Here is a 21,692-nt window from a genome sequence, read left to right on the forward strand (position 1 = left end):
GCCCAAATAAATCTGTTAGTCTTTAAGGTGCCACCAGACTCCTTGTTGTTTTTGTAGATACAGACTAACACAGCTACCCCCTGATACTGGAAGGGAAATGAATTTCAACTCCTTCCTGTTTCAAAAGAGACAAAGAACCAGTTCAGAGATTACTGGAGGGGTGAGCTCTTTCAACATCATTGACATAAACTTCTAGTTACAAAGTTGTTTTATTCACCTAAGATCAAGCTGTCCAAAACAGTGGGCTGAATTTGGTCTTGGTTTAAGTTAGCCTTTGCAATTTCAATGACATCAGTGGAGCCACAATTACATATGCTAGGGATTAATTTGGCCCAACGGGTTTTAATAGGACAGGTAATCTATACAGCAGTTTTTGAGAGAGTAATATCTATGGCTTTATCTACTAGACTACACTGATGTATTGTAGAGTCATCCTCAATATTAGAGTAGTTGGTGGTGGGATAAGGATCTCATCATCATTTCACAAAATTGTGGTGACTTCAAAATAATGTAAGGTCTAAGGTAACGTTTTCAAAAGTGCCCGGGTGACTTTGGCACTTAAGAGTCTGGGTCCCATTGACTTTCAATGAGATGCAGGCATTTAAGTGCTAAATATTTTGAAAATTGGATTTAGGAGCCTGAGTCACATTGGAAGCTTTGAAAATTTTACCCCTGTCTAAATCTTGCCTGCTCTAAGAGATTTCTCCTGCTGCCTCAGCGTTGGCAAGTATGTACGTCAAACTAAGTGCCAGATATTCCCAATGCCTACATCTTGCATTCTTTTATTTAATCAGGGTCTCCTGGTTTCCCGGGACCAAAAGGTGAAAAAGGGCTAACTGGCTTAACCGGGCTGGTCGGGCCACCAGTAAGTGTTGTTAGTATGTTTCATGGGGGGAATTGAATCTAATTTATCTTAAGCATAATATCAATTTACTATTAACTACATGTCCTTTCATTTGCACAGGGAAAAATTCCTATTCAACAGTCCTTTTCCATCTCTAATTACCATGAACCTATTGTCATAAAATTGCAGCATTTAGCAAGGAGAGAGAGGAAAAACCTAAAATGCTTACTTTTCTTTCCTTAGGGATTTCCAGGACCTCCAGGTGCCCTTGGGCTTCCTGGTTCTAAAGGGGACCCCGGGGACAGCCTAGCTTTCCCAGGCCTGAAAGGTGACAAAGGGGACACTGGTTTCCCAGGATCTCCTGGTCTTCCTGGCATAGATGGCTCTCCTGGACGAGAAGGACTGCCAGGTCTTCCTGGACCCAAGGGGGAACCTGTAAGTTGGGTTTTATACATGGATGAACAAGGTCTTAGGAATGTTGTGAATGCATTCAGAAAAGTACAGAGAAGGGGATGTGAAAATCCACTTTCCCCTAAGCATAAGTGTGGCTTAATGAAATAATCTGTCTGGTATAAAAGCTGCCCATCCTCAGCCCTGACAGTTATTCTATTTTTGCCCTTTCCCTTTCAAGCTCTGCTTTGTGCTGCATGAGGGTGGCAGAATGGGTCGCCATTGATTATCTGTCAGTCCCTCTTTCTAAATGAGTAGCGGGACTGCTGTTGAACAATATACAGTGCCAATGCTCACTGTCCTTCCCACATGGCACTTCATTAACCTGCAGCTGGGGTAGCAAGATACAAGGACCAAGAGTCGAACCTGGTCTCCAGCATGATGATAACATGCCAGACAGCTACCAGCCTGGGGTTGGGAGGAATAATAATTAACACAGAAATTCTAAACAAAAATAATTGTTTCACTAGCTTTAAAACTAAACTCTTAAATCTGTTCTAAAGCAAATGATTGCTCTTCTCCCCCACCCTCCTGTTCAGGGTGGTGTTGCTTTCAAAGGAGGAATGGGACCTCCGGGTGATCCAGGAGTGCCAGGTCTTCCTGGAGACAGAGGACCTATGGGACCTCCTGGTTTTGGCCCACAAGGTCCTCTAGGTGAAAAAGGCATTCAAGGTGTATCGGGTCGTCCAGGTCCCCCAGGAGTTCCAGGTGGGTGTATTTTCATATGTTACTGAGCAATAACAGCAAGTTGTACCCATTTGGCTCAGCACTGCTTCCAGATCATTGGGCAGGGACAAGCATGAAGGCTTTTAAAATTGTACCTGAAAGCAGTAATTAATCCTGGCATTTGTGAGCTTCCCTGCCAGTAGCCACGAGGTTGTCACAAATTGCCCTCTCTTCAACAGTACTGAAGTCCAAAGACTGTAAACCAACTTGCTGTAAAACTGGAACTACCTCTGCAGTCTAAATGCACCCTGCTAAACCCCATGCTGTGGTAAATGATGTAACTTTTTATTAAGATGATGATCACCAGCAGGGTGCTTAGAAATGTCAGACTTCATGACTTCTTTGAAGAACAATTTATAATTCACATATGGCAAGAAATGCTTCTGAGCCTGTGAAATGGGGCACAGTGGGGCTCAATAAGGTGAGGTCTGAAAGAGAAAAGTCTTCAAGAGAACGTGAGTGTTTAACTTTTGGTATAAGGTCAGAAAAACCACACTTGTATTTAGATTGGACCTGATTCACTGATTTCAGTGCTATTGCAACAGTGTAAAATTGGAGTAACAGTGTTGAATCTACCCCATCTATGTGTAGATGACTAAGGATCTCTCTCCTTATGTATAGAATCTGTACGCTGTAGAATGATGTGTCTGTATCCTATCCACTCTTAGGTCCGAAAGGTGAACCTGGTGAAACTATTACAGAACCAGGAGTTCCAGGCTCCCCTGGACCTCCAGGAAGAAATGGTGAAGTAGGACTTCCAGGTAAGAGCATAACTAGACTTCCAGGTAACCCTCTGAGTTTTCACCCTGACTAGCTTTTGCTAATTAAAAATGATTTTCCTCTGCAGGTGATCCTGGTCTGCCAGGTCAGCCTGGCTTGCCAGGCATCTCAGGTCCTAAGGGTGATCCAGGTATACCTGGCATTGGACTTCCAGGCCCACCAGGCCCAAAAGGTATACTTGCTACCACATCTTTGGAGGAGTGAATTATACTGGCTTTGGGCAGTGTTATTTTTCAGGTTTAATCTTTTTTTCTTAGCTTGCGCGGGTAGTTGCATTCTTAAATCTCCAAAGTCTTTAAAAATGCCTACCTACGTTGTATGCCACTGTTAAAAGCACTGGAAAACCTCAGTTTAGCTGTGGTCCTTCATGTCTGTTCTCCTGCACTTTTGTGGAAGCTTAGGCTTTTCAACCATCCTTGGGGTTAAAACCAAACAGAAGAGATTTTAGACATTGCAGAAGACGACAGTTCAAGCAGTATATAGCATAAATAACATAATCTCCACAATCAGTCGCCTGATTCCATGTTTCTGATGTAAATAATTTGCAGCCACAATGAGAATACTTAAAATGAGGAACATCCTTCATAAGAAGGGGTGATTTGAGAGGTATCCTAGGACTGTGATGTAGTGGTCCAGATTGATATACAGTGCATTATGCACATAGCTGTCTAAACTGAACTGGGGTGCTTTGGTGCAATCGTGCATTTTGAGCCAACCAGACCTAAGAGGCCTCTTTTAAAAGAACACTTACACAATGGCTGCCAAATCTTCCTGAAATGTACTGACACTTGTTTGTTGCCTTACCTCAGTTCTTATCCTAACCTCCTCGTTGGGTTGTAGGTTTCCCAGGAATGGCTGGCCCCCCAGGAGCACCAGGAGCCCCTGGACGACCAGGGCTCGAAGGGCGACCAGGACAATCTGGTTTCCCAGGTCAAAAGGTCTGAAAATATCAATCTCTCTGCTAATGGGCTGTGGTTTAAGATTGAAGTTTGTCTCTTCAACTGTGCCATTGTAAAGTCTCTTCTTTGGTTGGGAGGGGTCTGCATCTGTAAGCAGCCCTCACCTCTCTCAAGTCAAAGGACCTATCAAGTCATTTATCTTTTCTTAGTCAGTAGCTGCTGTCCCCAGTGCTGTGTGTCCAGCTGCATTGCCTTGCAGAGTCTGCTCTAACACCTACAGTGCAGAGTCTCCTGATGTGTAGGACCAGAGTTGAACGTCATAGGGCAGGCTCGGATAGGATGCTCTGTGTAGCTGTCCACCTTAAACTGGTGATGGGGTGGGGGTGGAATGGTCAACTTTACTGAAAACGTGTCCCTTCTTCCTACCCACCAGCGTTTGTCCCTACCCCTGGAATGGATGCAGCTGAAAAGTAGGGAGATACTTTCATTTAATCCCTTAAGGCTCTTCCGAATTTGAGTGAAGACACTAACTAATCAACAAAAATGGTCCTTCATGAGCACAGCAAATGGTGTTCTGCTACCAGTTACTCTTGCAGCTAGGGGCTGACAAAGTTTAATAGATTTGTTTCATGAGACTGCAGTCAGGGTGGCTACACTCCCAACCAAGGGCTTGTACAAGAAGGTTCCCCTGACCCTAAGAAAAGAACTTCGGGTATGATTCGGGCCATGTTTCCTGAGAGGTGCCCCGTTTTACCCTTTCCCTTCCTGGACACTTTACAGCTGCAGTACTAGAGCCGTTCCTGTAGCCTCTAGGTGTGATGTGAACTGGCCCTCCACACCGTCCATGCCAGGTGGCCCTTCCCTCCTTATTGCGCACTCCCTCCCAGAGGCTGGTCGTGTTTGTATGGTGTTGGAGGACTGGAGTGTAACCCTCCAGGAGTATGTTCTGTTACTAGATGGGTGACAGGGATTTTGCTGTAATATCAGAAATCCCCCTTTTCTGTCAGGTGACTAATGTTGCCTAATCTTTCCCAGAATGATTTGCCTGAGCTGTGTGGCTGTAAATATTTTGGGAGTCTTTTTTTTTTTTTTTAACCTCATGGCTTTTGGGGGCTGGAGGGGAGGGGGGAATGTTTTTCCCCTTTGCTACTTTAAACATTATCAGAAAGAGCTAACCTGCGAAACCCATTTCTTTTTTCCTTACATCATAGGGGGACCCTGGATTTGGTGTCCCAGGACCACCTGGGCCACCAGGGCCACCGGGTTTTAAAGGAGCTCAGGGACTGAAAGGTGATCCTGGCTTCCCAGGAAACCCTGGTTTGCCGGGGCGGTCAGGTTCAGATGGAACTCCTGGGCCAAAAGGTATAGAGAACCCTTCATTATCTTCTGTTGAACGCTATATGACTCTTAATCACTGAAAATCAGCCTGTTATTTTGTGACAGTTACTTAGGGCCAGATTTTTTAAAGTATTTAGGTGCCTAATTCCCACTGTAATTATTTCAGTGGGAGTTAGGCACCTAAATACCTTTAAAAATCTGGCCCTGAGACTGCTTACATTGGGGCTGGTTTTTCCAAAGTGCAAAGCCTCTTGGTATGCATATGGACTGTGCCTGTCTAAATGCACATGGCAAACTGAGGTTTGTGTCCCCAGGCAGACCGAAGTGCATGCACATTTTTGTATGTTTGAAAATCTGGCCTCTAGCTGATAGAGACAAATCCCAACTGGTGAGGATGCCATACTTAAATGGAGCCACTTGTTTACCTACCACAGTAGGCATTTAAAGTCAAAAGGGAAACGACACAAAAATGAGGAAGCTAGTTAAATGGACATTAAAAGGAACAGTCACGGGTTGAAATGCCTGAAAACGGTGTGGAGCTATTTCAAAATGCCATAATAGAGGCTCAAACTAAATGTATAGCCAAAGTTTAAAAAAAAAAAACAGTAGGAGGACCAAAAAATGCCACATGGCTAAACAGCAGAGTAAAAGAGATGATTAGTGGCAAAAATGCATCCTTTAAAAATTGGAAGTCAAATCCTAGTGAGGAAAATAGAAAGGAGCATATACTCTGGCAAGTCAGCTGAAAAGTATAAGTAGGCAGGTCAAGAAAGAATGTGAAAAGCAACTTGCTAAGGACACAAAAACTAACAGAGCAAAAAAAATGTAAGTAATCAGAAGCAGGAAGCCAGCCAAACAATCAGTGGGGCCACTGAACAATCGGGGTGCTAAAGGAACACTCAGAGAAGACAAGGAGAAACAAAATGAATTCTTTGCATTGGTCTTCGCTGCAGAAGATATGGGTGACATCTCCACACCCAAGCAATTCTTTTTAGGTGACAGATCTGAGGCACTCTCCCAGATTGAGGTGTCTGTAAAGGAGTTTTGGAACAAACTGATAAAATAAACAGTAATAAGTCACCTGGACCTGAGGTATTCTTCCAAGAGTTCTGAAGGAAATTGCAGAACTACTAACTGTGATGTGTAACCTATCGCTTAAATCAGCTTGTGTGCCAGATGACTGGAGGGTAGCTAATGTAATGCTTATTGTTTAAAAAGGCTCCAGAGTTGATCCCAGCAATTACAGGCCAGTAAGCCTAACTTCAGTATCAGACAATTTGGCTGAAACTATAGCATAGAACAGAATGATCAGACAGATAGATAAACATTATCTGCTGGGGAAGAGTCAACATGGTTTTTGTAAAGGGAAAATCACATCTCTCCAATCTATTTGAATTCTTTGAGTATATCAACAAGCATGTAGACAAGTGTGATCCAGTTGGTGTAGTGTGCTTGGCCTTTCAGAAAGCCTTTGACAAAGTCCCTCACCAAAGACTCTTAAGAAAAGTAAGCAGTCATAGGATAAAAGCGAGGGTCCTCTCATGGATCTGTAACTGGTTAAAAGACAGGAAGCAAAGGATAGGAATAAATGGTCAGTTTTCACAATGGAGAGAGTTAAATAGCGGGGTCTCTCAAGGATCTGTGCTGTTCAGCATATTTATAAACGATCTGGATAAAGGGGTACACAGGAGGTGGCAAAATTTACACACAAATATAAAATTACTCAAGATAAGTCCAACACTCACTGTGAAGAGTTGCAAAGAGATCTCACAGAACTAGGTGTCTGGGCAAGAAAATGACAGATGAAATTTATTGTTAATGGGGCAAAGTAATGCATATTGGAAAAATAATCCCAATTATACATATAAAATGATGGGGGCTAACTTAGCTGTTAGCACTCAAGAAAGAGATCGTAGAGTCATCATAGAATCAGAGTACTGGAAGGGACCTCAAGAGGTCTCTAGTCCAGTCCCCTGCACTCATGGCAGGACTAAGTATTATCTATTCTGCACCATCCCTGACAGGTGTTTGTCTAACCAGCTCTTAAAATCTCCAATGATGGAGATTCCACAACCTCCCTAGGCAATTTATTCCAGTGCTTAACCACCCTGACAGAAAGTTTTTCCTAATGTCCAACCTAAACAACCCTTGCTGCAATTGAAGCCCACTGTTTCTTGTCCTATCCTCAGAGGTTAAGGAGAATAATTTTTCTCCCTCTTCCTTGTAACAACGTTTTATGTACTTGAAAACTATTATCATGTCCCCCATTAGTCTTCTCTTCTCCAGACTAAACAAACCCAATTTTTTCAATCTTCCCTCATAGGTCATGCTTTCTAGACCTTTAATCATTTTTGTTGCTCTTCTCTGGACTTTCTCCTATTTGTCCACATCCTTCCTGAAATGTGGCACCCAGAATTGGACACAATACTCCAGTTGAGGCCTAATCAGTGTGGAGTAGAGCGGAAGAATTACTTCTTGTGTCTTGCTTACAATACTCCTGCTAATAGATCCCAGAATGATGCTTGCTTTTTTTTTTTTTTGCAATATTATTACACTGTTGACTTGTAGTTAGCTTGTGATCCACTATGATCCCCAGATCCTTTTCCACAGTATTCCTTCCTAAGCAGTCATTTTCCATTTTGTATGTGTTCAACTGATTATTCCTTCCTAAGTGGAGTACTTTCCATTTGTCCTTGTTGAATTTCATTCTGTTTACTTCAGACCATTTCTCCAGTTTGTCCAGATCATTTTGAAATTTAACCCTATCCTACAAAGCACTTGAAAACATCCACTCAATGTGCAGTGGCAGTTAAAAAAAAAAAAAGCTAACAATGTTAGGAACCGTTAGGAAAGGAATAGATAATAAGACAGAAAATATCATGATGTCACTATATAAATCCATGGTACGCCCACACCTTGAATGCTGTGTGCATCACAAAAAAGATATATTAGAATTGGAAAAGGTACAGAGAAGGGCAATAAAAATGGTTAGGGGTATGGAACAGTTTCTGTGCAAGGAGAGATTAAAAAGACTGGCACTGTTGAGCTTAGAAAAGAGATAATGAAGAGCAGATATGATAGATGTCTATAAAATCATGAAAGCTATGGAGAAAGTGAATGGGGAAGTGTTATTTACCGCTTCTCATAGCACAAGAATAGGGGTCACCCATCAAAATTAATAGGCAGCAGGTTTAAAACAAACATAAGGAAGTACTTCATACAGTGCACAGTTAATCCTTGGAACTTGTTGCCGTGGGATGTTGTGAAGGCCAAAAGTATAACTGAGTTCAAAAAAGAATTTGATAAGTTAATGGAGCATAAGTCCATCACTGGCTATTAGCCAAGATGATCAAGAATGCAACCCCATGCTTTGGGTGTCCCTAAACCTCCAACTGACAGAAGCTAGAACCAGATGACAGGGGATGTATCACTCAAAATTGCCCTGTTCTATTCATTTCCTCTGAAGCATCTGTCACTGGCCACTGTCAGAAACAGGATACTGAGCTAGATGGACCATTGATATGACCCAGGGCAGCTATTCTTACGTTACATTTACCAATTTGATGCACTTTATTCTCACATAAGCTACTTTAATTATTTATGAACTTCTGGCATTAGCAATTGTCTGCACTGTATTGCAATATATCTCTGGTTTGGTGTATAGCAAAGGTATTTGTGAACAGGTATATAGACTAGTGTACTATGGCACAGTAACAAGTCTTTGGACCATCGTTCAAAAGTGGCCTCTGAAATTACATGGACAGTGGGTATTTGCACACCTAACTTCCACTTGCATGTGTGCAGGGACCAAATTCCAGTGAACAATGTGTAGACACTTCATAGATGACTTCTGAAAATGAATGTGAAAACCCTGAGATTCCTCACTGTTGAACTAAATTAGAATTTCCTTTAAGGTGACCCTGGACCAAGCGGACCACCTGGGTTAGTGGGACCCCCAGGGTTCCCGGGAATTGGTGGTCAAGGTCCACCGGGACAACCTGGCCCTTCGGGACCTGTGGGCCCACCAGGTAAGAGTTGAGTGATTATAACTTTGGAGTTATTGCTGACATGTTAGGCACACCAGCTCAGGGTGTGTACAAAAGTGCCAGTAAACAACAAATAGGAAGGGAGGGCCGGAGACTTCATGACTCTCAGTTTGGACAGAACATGGGCCAAGTTCTGCCTTTATATTCTGTCCCATACAAACCCACAGAAGGCACTGAGGGTTGCACAGTGATGGACAACTGGGAAAAATTTGGCTCATCACGTTTGTTAATGCAGCCCAAGAAGCTCCTGTCCTTGGCAGAGGGGAGTGGCATGTTAATCTAGCACTTCTGGGTTACTGAGAGGGTAGATAATACGCCTTCATTGCTATGCTGTCTTTAAAAAGACAAATGACATGATGCCCAATTCTGGAGATACAGTGTGCTGTCAACTGGTATTGAAGTCAATGGGTGCTGTTGAGGGTGCTCTGCACCTCACAGGATCAGGCCCATAATGTTAAAGGAAATAGTTCTCTCAGAGCCAACATAATATTGAAAATGTGGTACTTTTATGGACCTTAAGGTTACATTATTCTGCCAACCAAAATAATGTCTTTGTTACTCAAGTGTGCACAGACTATGTACTGGAAATTATTTCATGTCCCTTAAGTGAAATAAATTGACCTACATGATTAAGTATCAAGACAATCCTTAACTATTGAAGCAGTTTAACCAACTCAACACTTTATATTCAGTTGGCAAGACCCATTTTTAAATAACTTCAATTTTATTGTAATCCAACATTTATAAATTTGACATTTTGTGCCTTGACCAGAAGCAAACAAACAAACAAAAAAAAGACCCTATGTAACAATACTGTTCCTCACACTACTTCCATTAAGGTCCATAGGTAGACATTCAAAGCGTGATCCAGTGCCAACTGAAGTCAGTGGGAAGTCTTTCCATTCACTTCAATAGGCATTGAAGTATGGCCTAAATCAGCTGAAAAATGGCTTTGATCCTAGGTATTTCAGAGTGGTTGGTCCATTTCTGCATCAGGTAGAAAAAGAACACTGCAAGCACTAGTAGTCTATTGTATGAACAAGAAACTACCAGAAGAAAGGGCCATATACATTCACTTTATAAATGCACAACTGGAAAAAAACATTTGTTAATTTTAATTCAGTTAATGATAGTTTGTGACTTCCAGGACAGCCATTTCCATCATGCTCTTCATTAAGCAAAGTTGGGAAGTTCTGGGACTCCTTGTTGGGTCCAGGTTAAATTACCAAACTAGGAGTCTGTCCATAGTACTAATGGGGAGCATGTCTCTAGCAAAGGGCATTTTGGTAATCTTGTATTTAAAATTACTTAATTTTTATAAAAGGATTTCCTAGTTCCAACGCTATATACGGGGTGGGGCGGGGGAGGGAGAAGGGGATTAAATTTCTGTTCACAAAGTATTTTATTTTTGAGAGCGGTTTTTCTACATTACTTTCACTGAATGGGATTTCCACTTCCCTAACCCTGTGACTGCAAATGCACAGCAATTACCATAGTGAGAATGTGCTGTATGAACTAGAGAACAACTTTATGTTAATGCTGAAATGTTTTAAAAATATACCTAGTCTTTGCTGTACACGTCTAGATACTGCTACTGCATGACCACTATCCTAAACTTCTGATTTGTTTTAGTGATAGCCACCCTAAGTGAAGAGCCAAAATTTGGGCTGGCATTATAGATAGTGCATGGCAGAAAACCCATGGCCAGCAGAGGAGCAAGGGGCAGAGGTACCTGAGCATATACCTAGCTTTAAGTGTTTCAATAGTCCCACTGACTTCAAAGGGATTGCTCATATGCTTAAAGTCTGGCATATGCTTAAGCACCTTGCTCACGCAGGGAAGCTGATCTGCAGGTCCTCTGCCTGCAACCTGGTTTCAGTGCCCGGTGTTGGGGATGGAAGTGATCTGAATGACCTATGTATTGGCTCCCTGACCCATCAGTGACCTCTCTACATGCCCCCATGGCACAGACTATGCCTGGCTGTAGTAGGGGGGTTGTTAGACACACAGAGCAACACTGCTTTTTAAGTGTGTGAAAGGCGTGTCTTTGGGTGTCCATTATACCTGTTTCCAGGTGCTAGGCAGAGTTTGACTCCATGTGGTTGCTGATTAGCTCTTAGACCACAAAGCATTTCTTTTCCCAAGTAAAACACATATACCTGTCTCAATGGATCGGTATGGCTAATTTTTCATTGTAGATCTGTGTTAAAGATCACTGTGGCTACTAACAGCATGACAACATTGAAATGTAGTGCATGAAACGTAGTGCATGACTGAGGCTTTAAGTAAACCACCTACTTTAATCCTATAGGTTAGGGGTCGGCAACCCGCGGCACGCAAGCCAATTTTTACTGGCACGCTGCTGCCAGCCGGGGTCCCGTCCGCCGGCCCCGCTCAGCCCCCTGCCTGCGTGGGTGAACGGAATCCTAGGCCGGCAGCGGGCTGAGCGGGGCCGACGGCCAGGACCCCGGCTGGCAGGAGCCGGCGGCCGGAACTCCAGACCGGTAGCTGGCTGAGCCGCTCAGCCCGCCACCAGTCTGAGGGTTCGGTCCGCCTGCTCCGCTCAGCCAGCTGCCGGTGTAGGGTTCTGTTGGGGGGGCCTCTGTAAATGTAAAATTTATTTTGGCACGCGAAACCTTAAATTACTGAAGACTTGGCACGCCACTTCTCAAAGGTTGCCGACCCCTGCTTTAGGTGCTGCTACTTGTCTGGTGCAGTGTGCATGTTGCCTCCCCCATCACTCATTCCTGTTTCCCACTGAGTCAGAACAGACTCTACTCCTTTTCATTATATAGATTCACTTTCTTGGGATTCTGTTTTTCAGGGCAATTGGAACAATCTTAAGTATTTCTTTGTTCAGATTTTCTTTTCTATGCACCACCATTTATTCAAACAGTTTGCAGTGTCTGTATATTTTGTTTTTACCAAACGAGCTACTCCAGTGTTTATTCGGTAGCCTATTTTACTACAATTCTGATCCAGTCAAACACATTTGAGAAGCAGAAGAGATAACAAAATGGGAATGTTATCACAGATTCAAACACATGTTGATTTTACTCCATGTTCACCTATCAAGAAATATTGAAAGTATTTGTCCTTTTACCAGGTTCTATACTACCTTCATAGTTTATTTTGTTTGCTGATGGAGTCCCCATAGACATTGGAGCATGAGCCATACCTTCTGGGGCTTTGTTTTTCCCCTACCAGGGGAACAATTCCACTCACAACACTCTAATTTATTATATATATTTATATAATTTATTATGTTTGTTATGGTAGGAACCAAAGAGTAATTGAGCAGTGCAAGCAGATAGGCACATTTTTCTTTGTGAGTTGAAGATGTCTGATTTACCTCTAGTCTGTAGAGCAGGAGTCTCAAACTCAGTTTACCTTAAGGCCAGTGCCAGTCCTCAAATCCTCCCAGCAGGCCATTAATGTCACTCATGCCGCCCAGAACCTGCCCCTCCAAACTCCTCCCCCCACCTGCCTATGGCTCTGGGAGAGAGTTTGGGTGCTGGGTGCAGGCTCTGGCCTGGTGCAAGGGATGGGGTGCAGGAGGAGTGGGGTGCAGGAGTGGGTGGGGTTGCAGGCTCTGGGACAGAGGAGGGGGGAAGGGTGCAGTCTCTGGGAGGAAGTTTGGGGGTGGGAGGGGGTGTGTGGGGAGGGATGCAGGAGGAGGGGGTGGGGTTGCAGGCTCTGGGAGGGGGTGCAGAGGGAGGGGGTGCAGGCTCTGGGAGGGAGTTTGGGGGCTGGGAGGGTGTGGGAAGGGGGAGGGGGTGCAGGCTCTGGGAGGGAGTTTGGGGGCTGGGGGTTTGTGTGGAGGGGGGTGCAGGCTCTGGGAGGGAGTTTGGTGGTGGGAGAGGGTATGTGGGGAGGGCGTGGGGGTACAGGCTCTGGGAGGGGGTCGGGGGGGTGCGGCACTTACCTGGGGCTCCAAGGCGGGGTAGGCCAGGGAGCCTCCATGCGCGGCTGCCCCCAGGCACCGCCCCCGCAGCTTCCCATTGGCTGCAGGGGCGCTCGGGGCCGGGGTAGTGTGCGGAGGCACAGCCCCGCCCCGGGGCCGCAGGGAGGGGCCGGCAGACACATGGAGTGAGTGCGCAAGAAGCCGCTCAGCTACGCTGCACTGTGGGTGATGGGCGGGGTCCCGGGCCATTTTAAATCGCCCGGGGGGCAGCGCCCAGGGCCGGCAGGCAGGGCCAAGGGAGAGACCCCCAAATTGCTGGAGCCCCGCGGGCTACATTGAGGAGGTTCTTGGGCCGCAGATGGCCTGCGGGCTGGGACTTTGAGACCCCTGCTGTAGAGTGAGAGTCTCTAAATCACTCTTGAATCTTTGTTCCTACAGTGGGCAGCGCAAAGCACTATCTGCTGCAGCATTGGGCTGTCCTACACTCCTTATTCTTTATTGTTCCTGACACTGAATGTGTCAAAATAGTCTCCATAAGAGAGATTACAGAAGGGGCTCCTAACTAGTGCATTGTATTGTCTTCAAACAAACTTGAGACAATGGGGAAAATATTATTTTATATACTATAATACACAACAGAAAAATAATTCATGTAGCACCACATCTTACTAAGCTCTCCAGGAGCTTTATAAAGAGCCATCAATATAGTAACAGTCTGCAACAGCAATAGGCAGCTAAGCATTCCCAATAAGGGATTCAGTTTTTCTTTATAAAGTGGAAGCATCTTTGAAAAATCCCTTTTGGAGGGATCTCCAGACAGATGGTGCTGAACAGCAAAATATCAACCACCCAGTAGGACATGCACAGGTGTCAGTGAGATGAACAGGCCAGCATCAAATGGCTGTGTTGGTGCAGGCAGTGTGAAAAGATGGCTTGAGAGGAGATCTTGGACCATTTCCAAAAGCTTGCTAGGTTAGGAGACAGGAACACAGTCCAACATTTTGTTTTGTTTTTTTGAAAGATTGCACTGTAGTATTTAAAAAACTTTCAGTCAGTTACTTCTCTCTGTGTAGAATGGTGGCTGCTGTTGAAAAATGCCTATAATGAAATTTACTTACAAACCAGTTTCTTGTAGCTGTAATACTGTTGTATCCTTTGTAGTTAGACCTATGCTCAGTAACTTTAATATAGATTTTTGTTCTAATCTTTATGTGCTTAATTTTGTTTCCTAACCTAATGACTCTCTTGCAACTCACTACTTTTCCCTGTGCCTCAACTTCCTGATGAATGCTAACTCGCTGGGTTTTGAACCTCAGGTCCACCAGGTACTGTGATTTCTTCACCAAAGCCTTCTTCTTTTTGTCTTAAATTAAGATTATTAGTTTACTTAAACTACATTTCAAGAGTGAAAGTCACCACTTAACTCAACAGGTGCAATCCCATTGAAGGGAGTGGAGCTGTGCCTCCCTACTATGACTGGTGCCTTTGGCTCAGTCTCACTAATATTAAGCAATGTTGTTTTTGGTTTTTAAACAGTTCTCATTGAGGCACATTTTTAATTTAGACAAACCTAATGAAACACAGAACTTGGCTGTCCTTTGAAAATAAATGCCCATTTGAGGTTATCTTGTAACCTAATAGTGTGGGCCTCCCCGATGCAATTCAACTGGGATTTCATTTAACCTGAAGCCAGGATTTCGCATTTGTGCTGTATATAGGAATTATTAGGCTGAACCATGAAATACAAACAAGACTTTGTTAAAATAAGTAGTCATCCTGATATTAAAAAGAGCACGTAATTTTTTTTTTCCTGTAGCATTTGCCCATTTTATTGATCAAGTTGTGGGAAATTTAATCTTCTGCACAGTTAATTTGTGAGAAGAATATAGTCTTTAACTCCTACTTTAGTCACGCAATTGAATAAACACCATAAACGAAATACGGGGTCACCAAGGGTTATATGTACTAGGCTGCTGACAAACTTTTAGCACCGCCTTCTGAAAAATGTAGACTTTAATACGCTAGTTTTGCAGCAGGGCAATTGGACCCCAATCCTGCAAGCTCATATGTATGTGACCCCTGAGCCTGCACAGAGCCCCACTGAAATGAATTAAGTCTGCCTGCTTGGATCCCATTGCAGGATCAGGGCTTTGGAAGTCAAAACATTGTGGGGGTTCCTTCAAGGTATTATTGCAATGTGCTGCCAGTAAAGAGCAGCTATTCCACCATTACTGCCATCCCCAAACACACACACACACACACACACACACACACACAAACCTCAACCATGCCCGATTTCTTGCTAAAGGATGGTGTTTTAATAATGTCTAGGATTACAAGGAGTTCCAGGTGAGAAAGGAGATCCTGGCCCTCCTGGATTCGACATCCCTGGTCCACCTGGTGACAGAGGCAGTCCAGGATTTCCAGGAACACCAGGTCTCACTGGGCCTCCAGGTTCACCAGGACCACCAGGACGAGATGGAATATCAGGATTTCCAGGTAAGTTCAAACATGCCAGAAGAGCATTGTTACCTGTAGGCATATACAGAGGGCTGTATGTGCCTACAGGTGTGTGTTCCCCACTGTTTGGGCATGCTATCAGCCTTAGTGAGAAATGTCATTGAACTTGGGCTTGCTTACTATACCTTGCTGACGACTGAAAAGCAGTTTATTCATGGGCACCCATGAGATCCTTCATTGCAATAAATCTGAATTAGGGACAAATCCGTGTCTCTAATATTGGATGCACATTTCCGAGTCCCCTAGGAATTTTGGAGGGAGATTGGATCCGTGGCTATTTTGGTGAGGGAGCCTCTCTCTAATTGTAATATCCATTGTCTATCCATCCCCTCCTAGTGCAGGGCTTTGCAGCAGTCACTGTGTATTACAGTCTAAGCATTATAGGTGGGAGTTAGCACTAATAGCACTCAGGCCTAACTCTACTACTATTAAAGTCAGTGCTAAAACTCCCGTTCACTTCAGTGTCAGCAGGTAAGCAAATGCTGAGCACTTTTGCAAATCCCACCCTAAAACCATGTGTATCACCTTTCTTTACATTGTAATGTTATAGAGATGTTTAAATCTGCTTTGAGGTCATATTTTGAGTGTGAAGTTTGGTAGGTACGTAGGTATGCATCATTATTAAAGGGATTCAAGATTATTTAGGTAAATTAGGTATACTCACGTTGACAGGGCCTGATGAAATTCACCCTAGAATACTTAAGTAACTAGCTGAAACAATCTCGGAACCATGAACTTGTGAAGGATGGGTGAGGCCCTAGAGGACTGGAGAAGAGCAAACATAGTACCTGCAGCTGGCCAACATGATCACAGCACCACTCAGGTTTCGCACGTCTGCCCCTCCATCTCGGTCTATGGAGGGGCAGACTCTCCAAACCTGAGAGGCGCTGTGACCATGTGGGCCAGGTCTCCATGCTGAAGCTGGGAGCCAGGCCCAGCCCGTCCAGCCAGGAGCTGCTGTGCAGTGAGTGTAATCGCTTCTCGGCTCTTTGAGCTGTGGTCAAGTGAAAAATTCTCTAAGTTATATGTGTTCGTTCTCCAACCCTCGCTTCACCCACGCACGCACATGTCCCTATTCTCCCCTCTTTCCATCCCACACGGTGGTTTTCCTGTACCTCTGCTGTGAAATTAATTAAAAATTACTGCGATAAAATCATAGCCCTAGTAGTAATCGCTTACATGGATTTGTCTAGAACAAATCATGCCAAACCAACTTAATTTCCTCCTTTGACAGGGTTACTTGCCTGGTGGATATGGGGGAAGCAGTATATATGATATCTTTATTTTAGTAAGGCATTTGACATAGTCTATAAGCAAACTGGCAAAATGTGGTCTAAATGAAATTACTATAAGGAGGGTGCATAACTGGTTGAAAGATCGTAGTGAGGGTAATTATCAATGGTTTGCTATCGAACTGGGAAAGCATAGCTAGTGGAGTCCCACAGGGGCCTGTCTTATGTCTGGTACTATTCAACATTTTCATTAATGACTTGGATAATGGAGTGGAGGACATGCTTATAAAATTTGCAGATGACTCCAAGCTGGAAGGGGTTGCAAGCACTTTGGAGAACAGGATTAGAATTCAAAATGACCTTGACAAATTGGAGAAATGGTCTGAATTCAACAAGATGGAATTCAGTAAAGATAAGTGCAAAGTACTACACTTAGGAAGGAAAAATCAAAAGCACAAATACAAAATATGCAATAACTGACTAGGCAATAGTACTGCTAAAAAGGATCTGGTGGTTATAGTGGGTCACAAATTGAATATAAGTCAACAATGTGATGCAGTTGCAAAAAAGGCTAAAAGCATGTTGGGCTGTATTAATAGAAGTGTAATAGGTAAGATATGGGCAGGGCCGTCCTTACCCATACTCAAAGTACGCAGCTGCGTAGGGCACCAGGAAATTTGGGGCAAATTTCCGGGTGCCCTGCGCAGCTGCATGCTGCTCCAGCCCCTGCTCCGGCTCTTCCCCAGGGCCCCCGCTCTTCAAATATGGTAAGGGCTGTTGTAAAGAGGACAGTGATCAATTGTTCTCCATGTCCACTAGGACAAGAAGTAGTGCGCTTTAATCTGCAGATTTGGGTTAGATATGAGGGGAAATGGTCTAACTATCTAAGCGTAGCTAAGTTCTGGAACAGGCTTCCAAGGGAGATTGTAGAATCCCTGTCCCTGGAGGTTTTTAAGAACAGTTTGGACAAGCACCTGGTAGGCATGGTCTCTAAGTGTGCTTGGTCCTGCCTCAACCTAGGAGGCTGAACTTGATGACTTGTCTATGATTTTTCAGTATTTCTGTTTTACTGCAAAAGGATCTGACTCCACACAATGAAAGCCATTATATTCCAAGAAATAGACTGTTTAATTCTCCCCAGTTGTGCCTGCGTATTTATAATTACCTCTACGACTTTCAGTAAATAACAGTTTAAATTTAAAATAAATAACTTTCCTTCGTGAAATATTTTATACAGGAAGTGCATTTATATGGCTTATAAGAAACAAACACACACCACTCTCTGCAAGAATTAATAATGGAAAAGCCCACGCCACATTCAAGTATAATTATTTTTCTATATGAGCCTGATCCTCAGAAGGGCTAAGCACTGTAACACCCATTGAAAGCACTGGGATTTACATGGACTCAGCCTCTCACTGGATCTGGCCCTTTATGTTTTAGGTATAAAATGAGAATTACTCAAGTTAGCTGACTTTGATGTACAGGTTAATACCATAGGAATGAAGATAGGTGAAAGTTAAGTACTGATTGCTTTGGGGTTTTTGTTCAGAATGACACTGGTGGTTCAATGCATCTAGGTGCCAAAGGTGAGATGGGTGTGATGGGAGCTCCGGGTCCACAAGGCCCTCCTGGAACTCCTGGCAGAGATGGCTTTCCCGGTCCTAAAGGTAACATTTGTCTGATTATTTTCAGTGCAGAGAATTTAACACCGCTTATCCTTCAAAGATGTTGGGAGCAGCGTCTGATGTATTCTTGGCTTTGGTGGGGAGTTACATAGCATAAATCAGTTCAGAATTTCATCGCTTGGGTTGGGTTATCTTTCTGACTTTGGTGTTCACAGGTACTTTGTTTAAAGCAGTAGTAAGCTATCCATGTGACATGTTGGAAGGGGCATTCTGAGGCTATAGCTGTTTCATCTTTGAGATCCTTGGATTGAAGACGTTAAAGAAATGCAAACAATGATAAAGATAATACTTGGTAAAGTCTGCTTCAGACAATGTAAAAGATGGACTGATGGCTTTGCGTCGTCAAGCCTTCCAGAATTGGCTTTATGCAACATGGATGAAATTCACTCCTCCACATAAAGCCCACATAATCTGGCTGTATGCAGGTGAATTTTGTGAGTTTGGTAGGTAAAATCCACCAATCTCCCTCTGCACCACGCGGCCAGCAGACTCTCAAACACTGTTCCTGCTTTGAGATCTATTCATTGAAAGCGCTATGTAACCGCTGGATAGAGGTGGTATTATTACTTTTATTTATTAATGTCGGGTGTGCAATGTGTTGGGGCTTCTGGATCTTTGCTTTGTTATACAGCTATCTGTTCCCTCTGTGCTGGCCTATTCAAGGCATACAGTCCTTTCCCACATGTAGGCACCCTTATGCAACCATTCCATGTGTGGCCCCTCGCTCAGCCCCCTGCGTGGCTTAAGGTGGTGTGGACAGCCTTGCAGGAGCTCACCACCCATTGAGTGAATTTCACTACTTGTGAATAGATCCTGGAGGCCAGCCATAGCAGAGTGTGATAGAAACATAATTTATGTTAGCCCACCCTATGGATTACACTTTCCTTTTGCTGTCTGTACATGCTGTAGGCAGTGATGGTTTACCAGGTCAACCAGGACCTTCTGGACTGACAGGGCAGAAAGGCACGAAAGGTGAAACAGGCCTGCCAGGTCCCCCTGGACAAGTTGATCCAAGCAAGCTGGGATCAAAAGGAGAGAAAGGCGAGCCAGGCATTGCAGGTGAGGAATTCCATACATGGGCTTGTTTCCTACAGGTGACGATGAACCAAGATGGATTCTGAAACCTGTCAGTTATAATCAGTTAGTCCTTCACTGCAAGGAAAACTTAAACTGGATGGGGTCAGGGATCTCTCTTCTTTTTCTTCTCTTGAAGAGAAGGTTTAAAGTGACTATTTGAGTGTGACTGAGTTGCTCCATATAGTCGGTTGCAGTGTCCTTACTCGTGAACTCTTATTATTGTGTAACATTTGTATCAGAGAAGCATCCTAATGCCCTGGTCAGGATTTGGGGCCCCATTGTGTTAGGTGCTGTGCATCCCTGCCTTGAAGTGCTTGCAGTCCAAGAGTAAAGTCAAAACCACTTGTAAAAGTAGCCCAAATGCAGATACACAGGTTAGAATAAATATGTAGGCTGAGCCTATCCCATACTATTCATATGAGTAACCAGAGCATCAAAATGATCTATTATTGCATTCTATTAACAAACCTAATCTACTATTCTAGGCCCCAAGGCAGACGTAGGGCTTCCTGTCAGTATGGCTGTGAAGCATATTGTCAATGGCTGATGTCAGGAAGCTTGTATTGCCTCTGTCTACACTGTGTTGTTTCTGTTCTGTAGATATTCATCCAGGGTCTTCCATGAACACTGACTTGTGTTTTATGGTACTGCCTCTCGGGTTAGCTTATATGGAGATTTCCACCTGATGAGAGAGAATCCTTACTTGGCATCTTATTCATATATGAGAAAATTTGCTCCTTTGATACAAAAATAAAAAAATCAGTAATTAAGTTTGTCTTTTTCCTTAAAGGTATTCCTGGAGTATCAGGCCAGAAAGGTTATCAAGGTCTCCAAGGCGACCCAGGGCCACCTGGATTCAATGGGCAACCAGGTGCACCAGGATTTCCAGGTAAGGTAGAAAACCCTGCCCATGTACAGCCTTTGTAATGAATGACTTGGATTGTAAAAATGCACATGCAGTTGGTTTTGTGGCAGCAAAATATGGTTTAAACCATATTTAGGGAACCTTCAATCCACTGCATCATGGTGTATGCATAAGAGGTCTAGTCAGGCGTCTAGTGAGTCTGCTTATCACTGACAAGCCTAATTCAAGGGCGACACAGCTTGTTATAAATTTCACAGATCCATGTATTGTCTCTGTGGGAGTCCAAGATTACAGCACGCTGCTTTCTTCTTGCTCACTTTGCTTCCATCCTCTGAATCAAAGCCACTTCTTGCTGAGCTGCACCCAGTGCCAGGTATTCCCTCCAGATTCAACTGGATTCTGCACTCTCCTCCCAGCTTTCTTCATTGCTGTTGAATGACTTCATGTCATTTTTACTCACATCGTAGTACCACCATAAAGGACAACCTCACTTTCTGGATCTAAATATCTGCAGACTTTGAGGAACTTGGGATCCCTATCCAAATTGTGGATTTATTACTCCTAGTAAAATACTAGACGTACCTGAATGCAATTTTTGATCTGTTGATCTGGTTGAAGTTTGGGATTGCCATTGGGGTAGCTGGAAACGAGCTTGCTGCTAAGAGCAACCTGATTGGAGGAGTTGTAAGTAGCCTTGACTGACCTACTTAGTCAACATATCCCTACATCATTAGTCCTTACCTCTACAGTTAGCAACAGACCAAACAGAAGTATTGGGAAGGCTAGCTGGAAATCATATCTATGCTTTTAGCTACTGCATGGATCAAAAATCTTACTTCACGGTATTTATTCTGCTGCATCTGAAGCCTCTACATTTTTTGTTCAGTATTTCTCTACCAGCATTGCCTGGTTGCAAGTCTTGCTCTAGGTGTCATATTGGAATTTATGCAATCTTTCAGACAGCCAGGACCCACACCAGTTCTTATGTCAGGCTTTATCGGTCGAATCCATGGGCTTAAACGCCACCTGGAAACTAAAGAACAACCATTGCAGATTAAGGAGCCACCAGGAGAATGTGCTCTTTGTGTGAAGCACTGCTTAAGAAACTGGCAGCCACGTTCTGTGCTAGTTGGTTTCAGATGGTTCCCAAGTTGTAGTGGTATGTGCAGTCCATTTTTACTCAAGGAGGAAAGGCATACCTAACTGCATCAAGGTCTGCTGCTGAAAGAAAAGTTTTAAATCTTCAGTGCAGATTGGGAAAAAAGGTATCTCAAGGCAGCTGGGCACGCAAAGAAACCCCAAATTAGAAGATGGCCATATTCA

The 21,692-nt window shown here is 43.7% G+C and overlaps 1 protein-coding gene across 5 annotated transcripts in view; it reads left to right on the top strand.

Moving 5' to 3' along the window:
* The window catches only part of COL4A5 (collagen type IV alpha 5 chain), a 135,105-nt gene that overhangs the window by 84,350 nt on the left and 29,063 nt on the right, over positions 1 to 21,692 (top strand). For 3 of the 5 annotated variants that reach the window (XM_026653061.2, XM_029911863.1, XM_029911864.1), the window contains exons 23-35: positions 795 to 865; positions 1,088 to 1,279; positions 1,834 to 2,002; positions 2,689 to 2,781; positions 2,868 to 2,972; positions 3,641 to 3,738; positions 4,911 to 5,061; positions 8,952 to 9,065; positions 14,304 to 14,312; positions 15,319 to 15,486; positions 18,320 to 18,409; positions 19,337 to 19,486; positions 20,295 to 20,393. In XM_026653061.2, the coding sequence (XP_026508846.1) occupies positions 795 to 865; positions 1,088 to 1,279; positions 1,834 to 2,002; positions 2,689 to 2,781; positions 2,868 to 2,972; positions 3,641 to 3,738; positions 4,911 to 5,061; positions 8,952 to 9,065; positions 14,304 to 14,312; positions 15,319 to 15,486; positions 18,320 to 18,409; positions 19,337 to 19,486; positions 20,295 to 20,393 (1,509 nt within the window). The remainder of the gene's footprint in view (positions 1 to 794; positions 866 to 1,087; positions 1,280 to 1,833; positions 2,003 to 2,688; positions 2,782 to 2,867; positions 2,973 to 3,640; positions 3,739 to 4,910; positions 5,062 to 8,951; positions 9,066 to 14,303; positions 14,313 to 15,318; positions 15,487 to 18,319; positions 18,410 to 19,336; positions 19,487 to 20,294; positions 20,394 to 21,692) is intronic. The other 2 variants (XM_026653062.2, XM_026653064.2) reach the window with 1 other exon arrangement.

The sequence above is a fragment of the Terrapene carolina genome, unplaced genomic scaffold, assembly GCF_002925995.2.
Source record: "Terrapene carolina triunguis isolate 2854851 unplaced genomic scaffold, T_m_triunguis-2.0 Scaffold131, whole genome shotgun sequence".
In the NCBI taxonomy this organism is placed as follows: domain Eukaryota; kingdom Metazoa; phylum Chordata; order Testudines; family Emydidae; genus Terrapene; species Terrapene triunguis.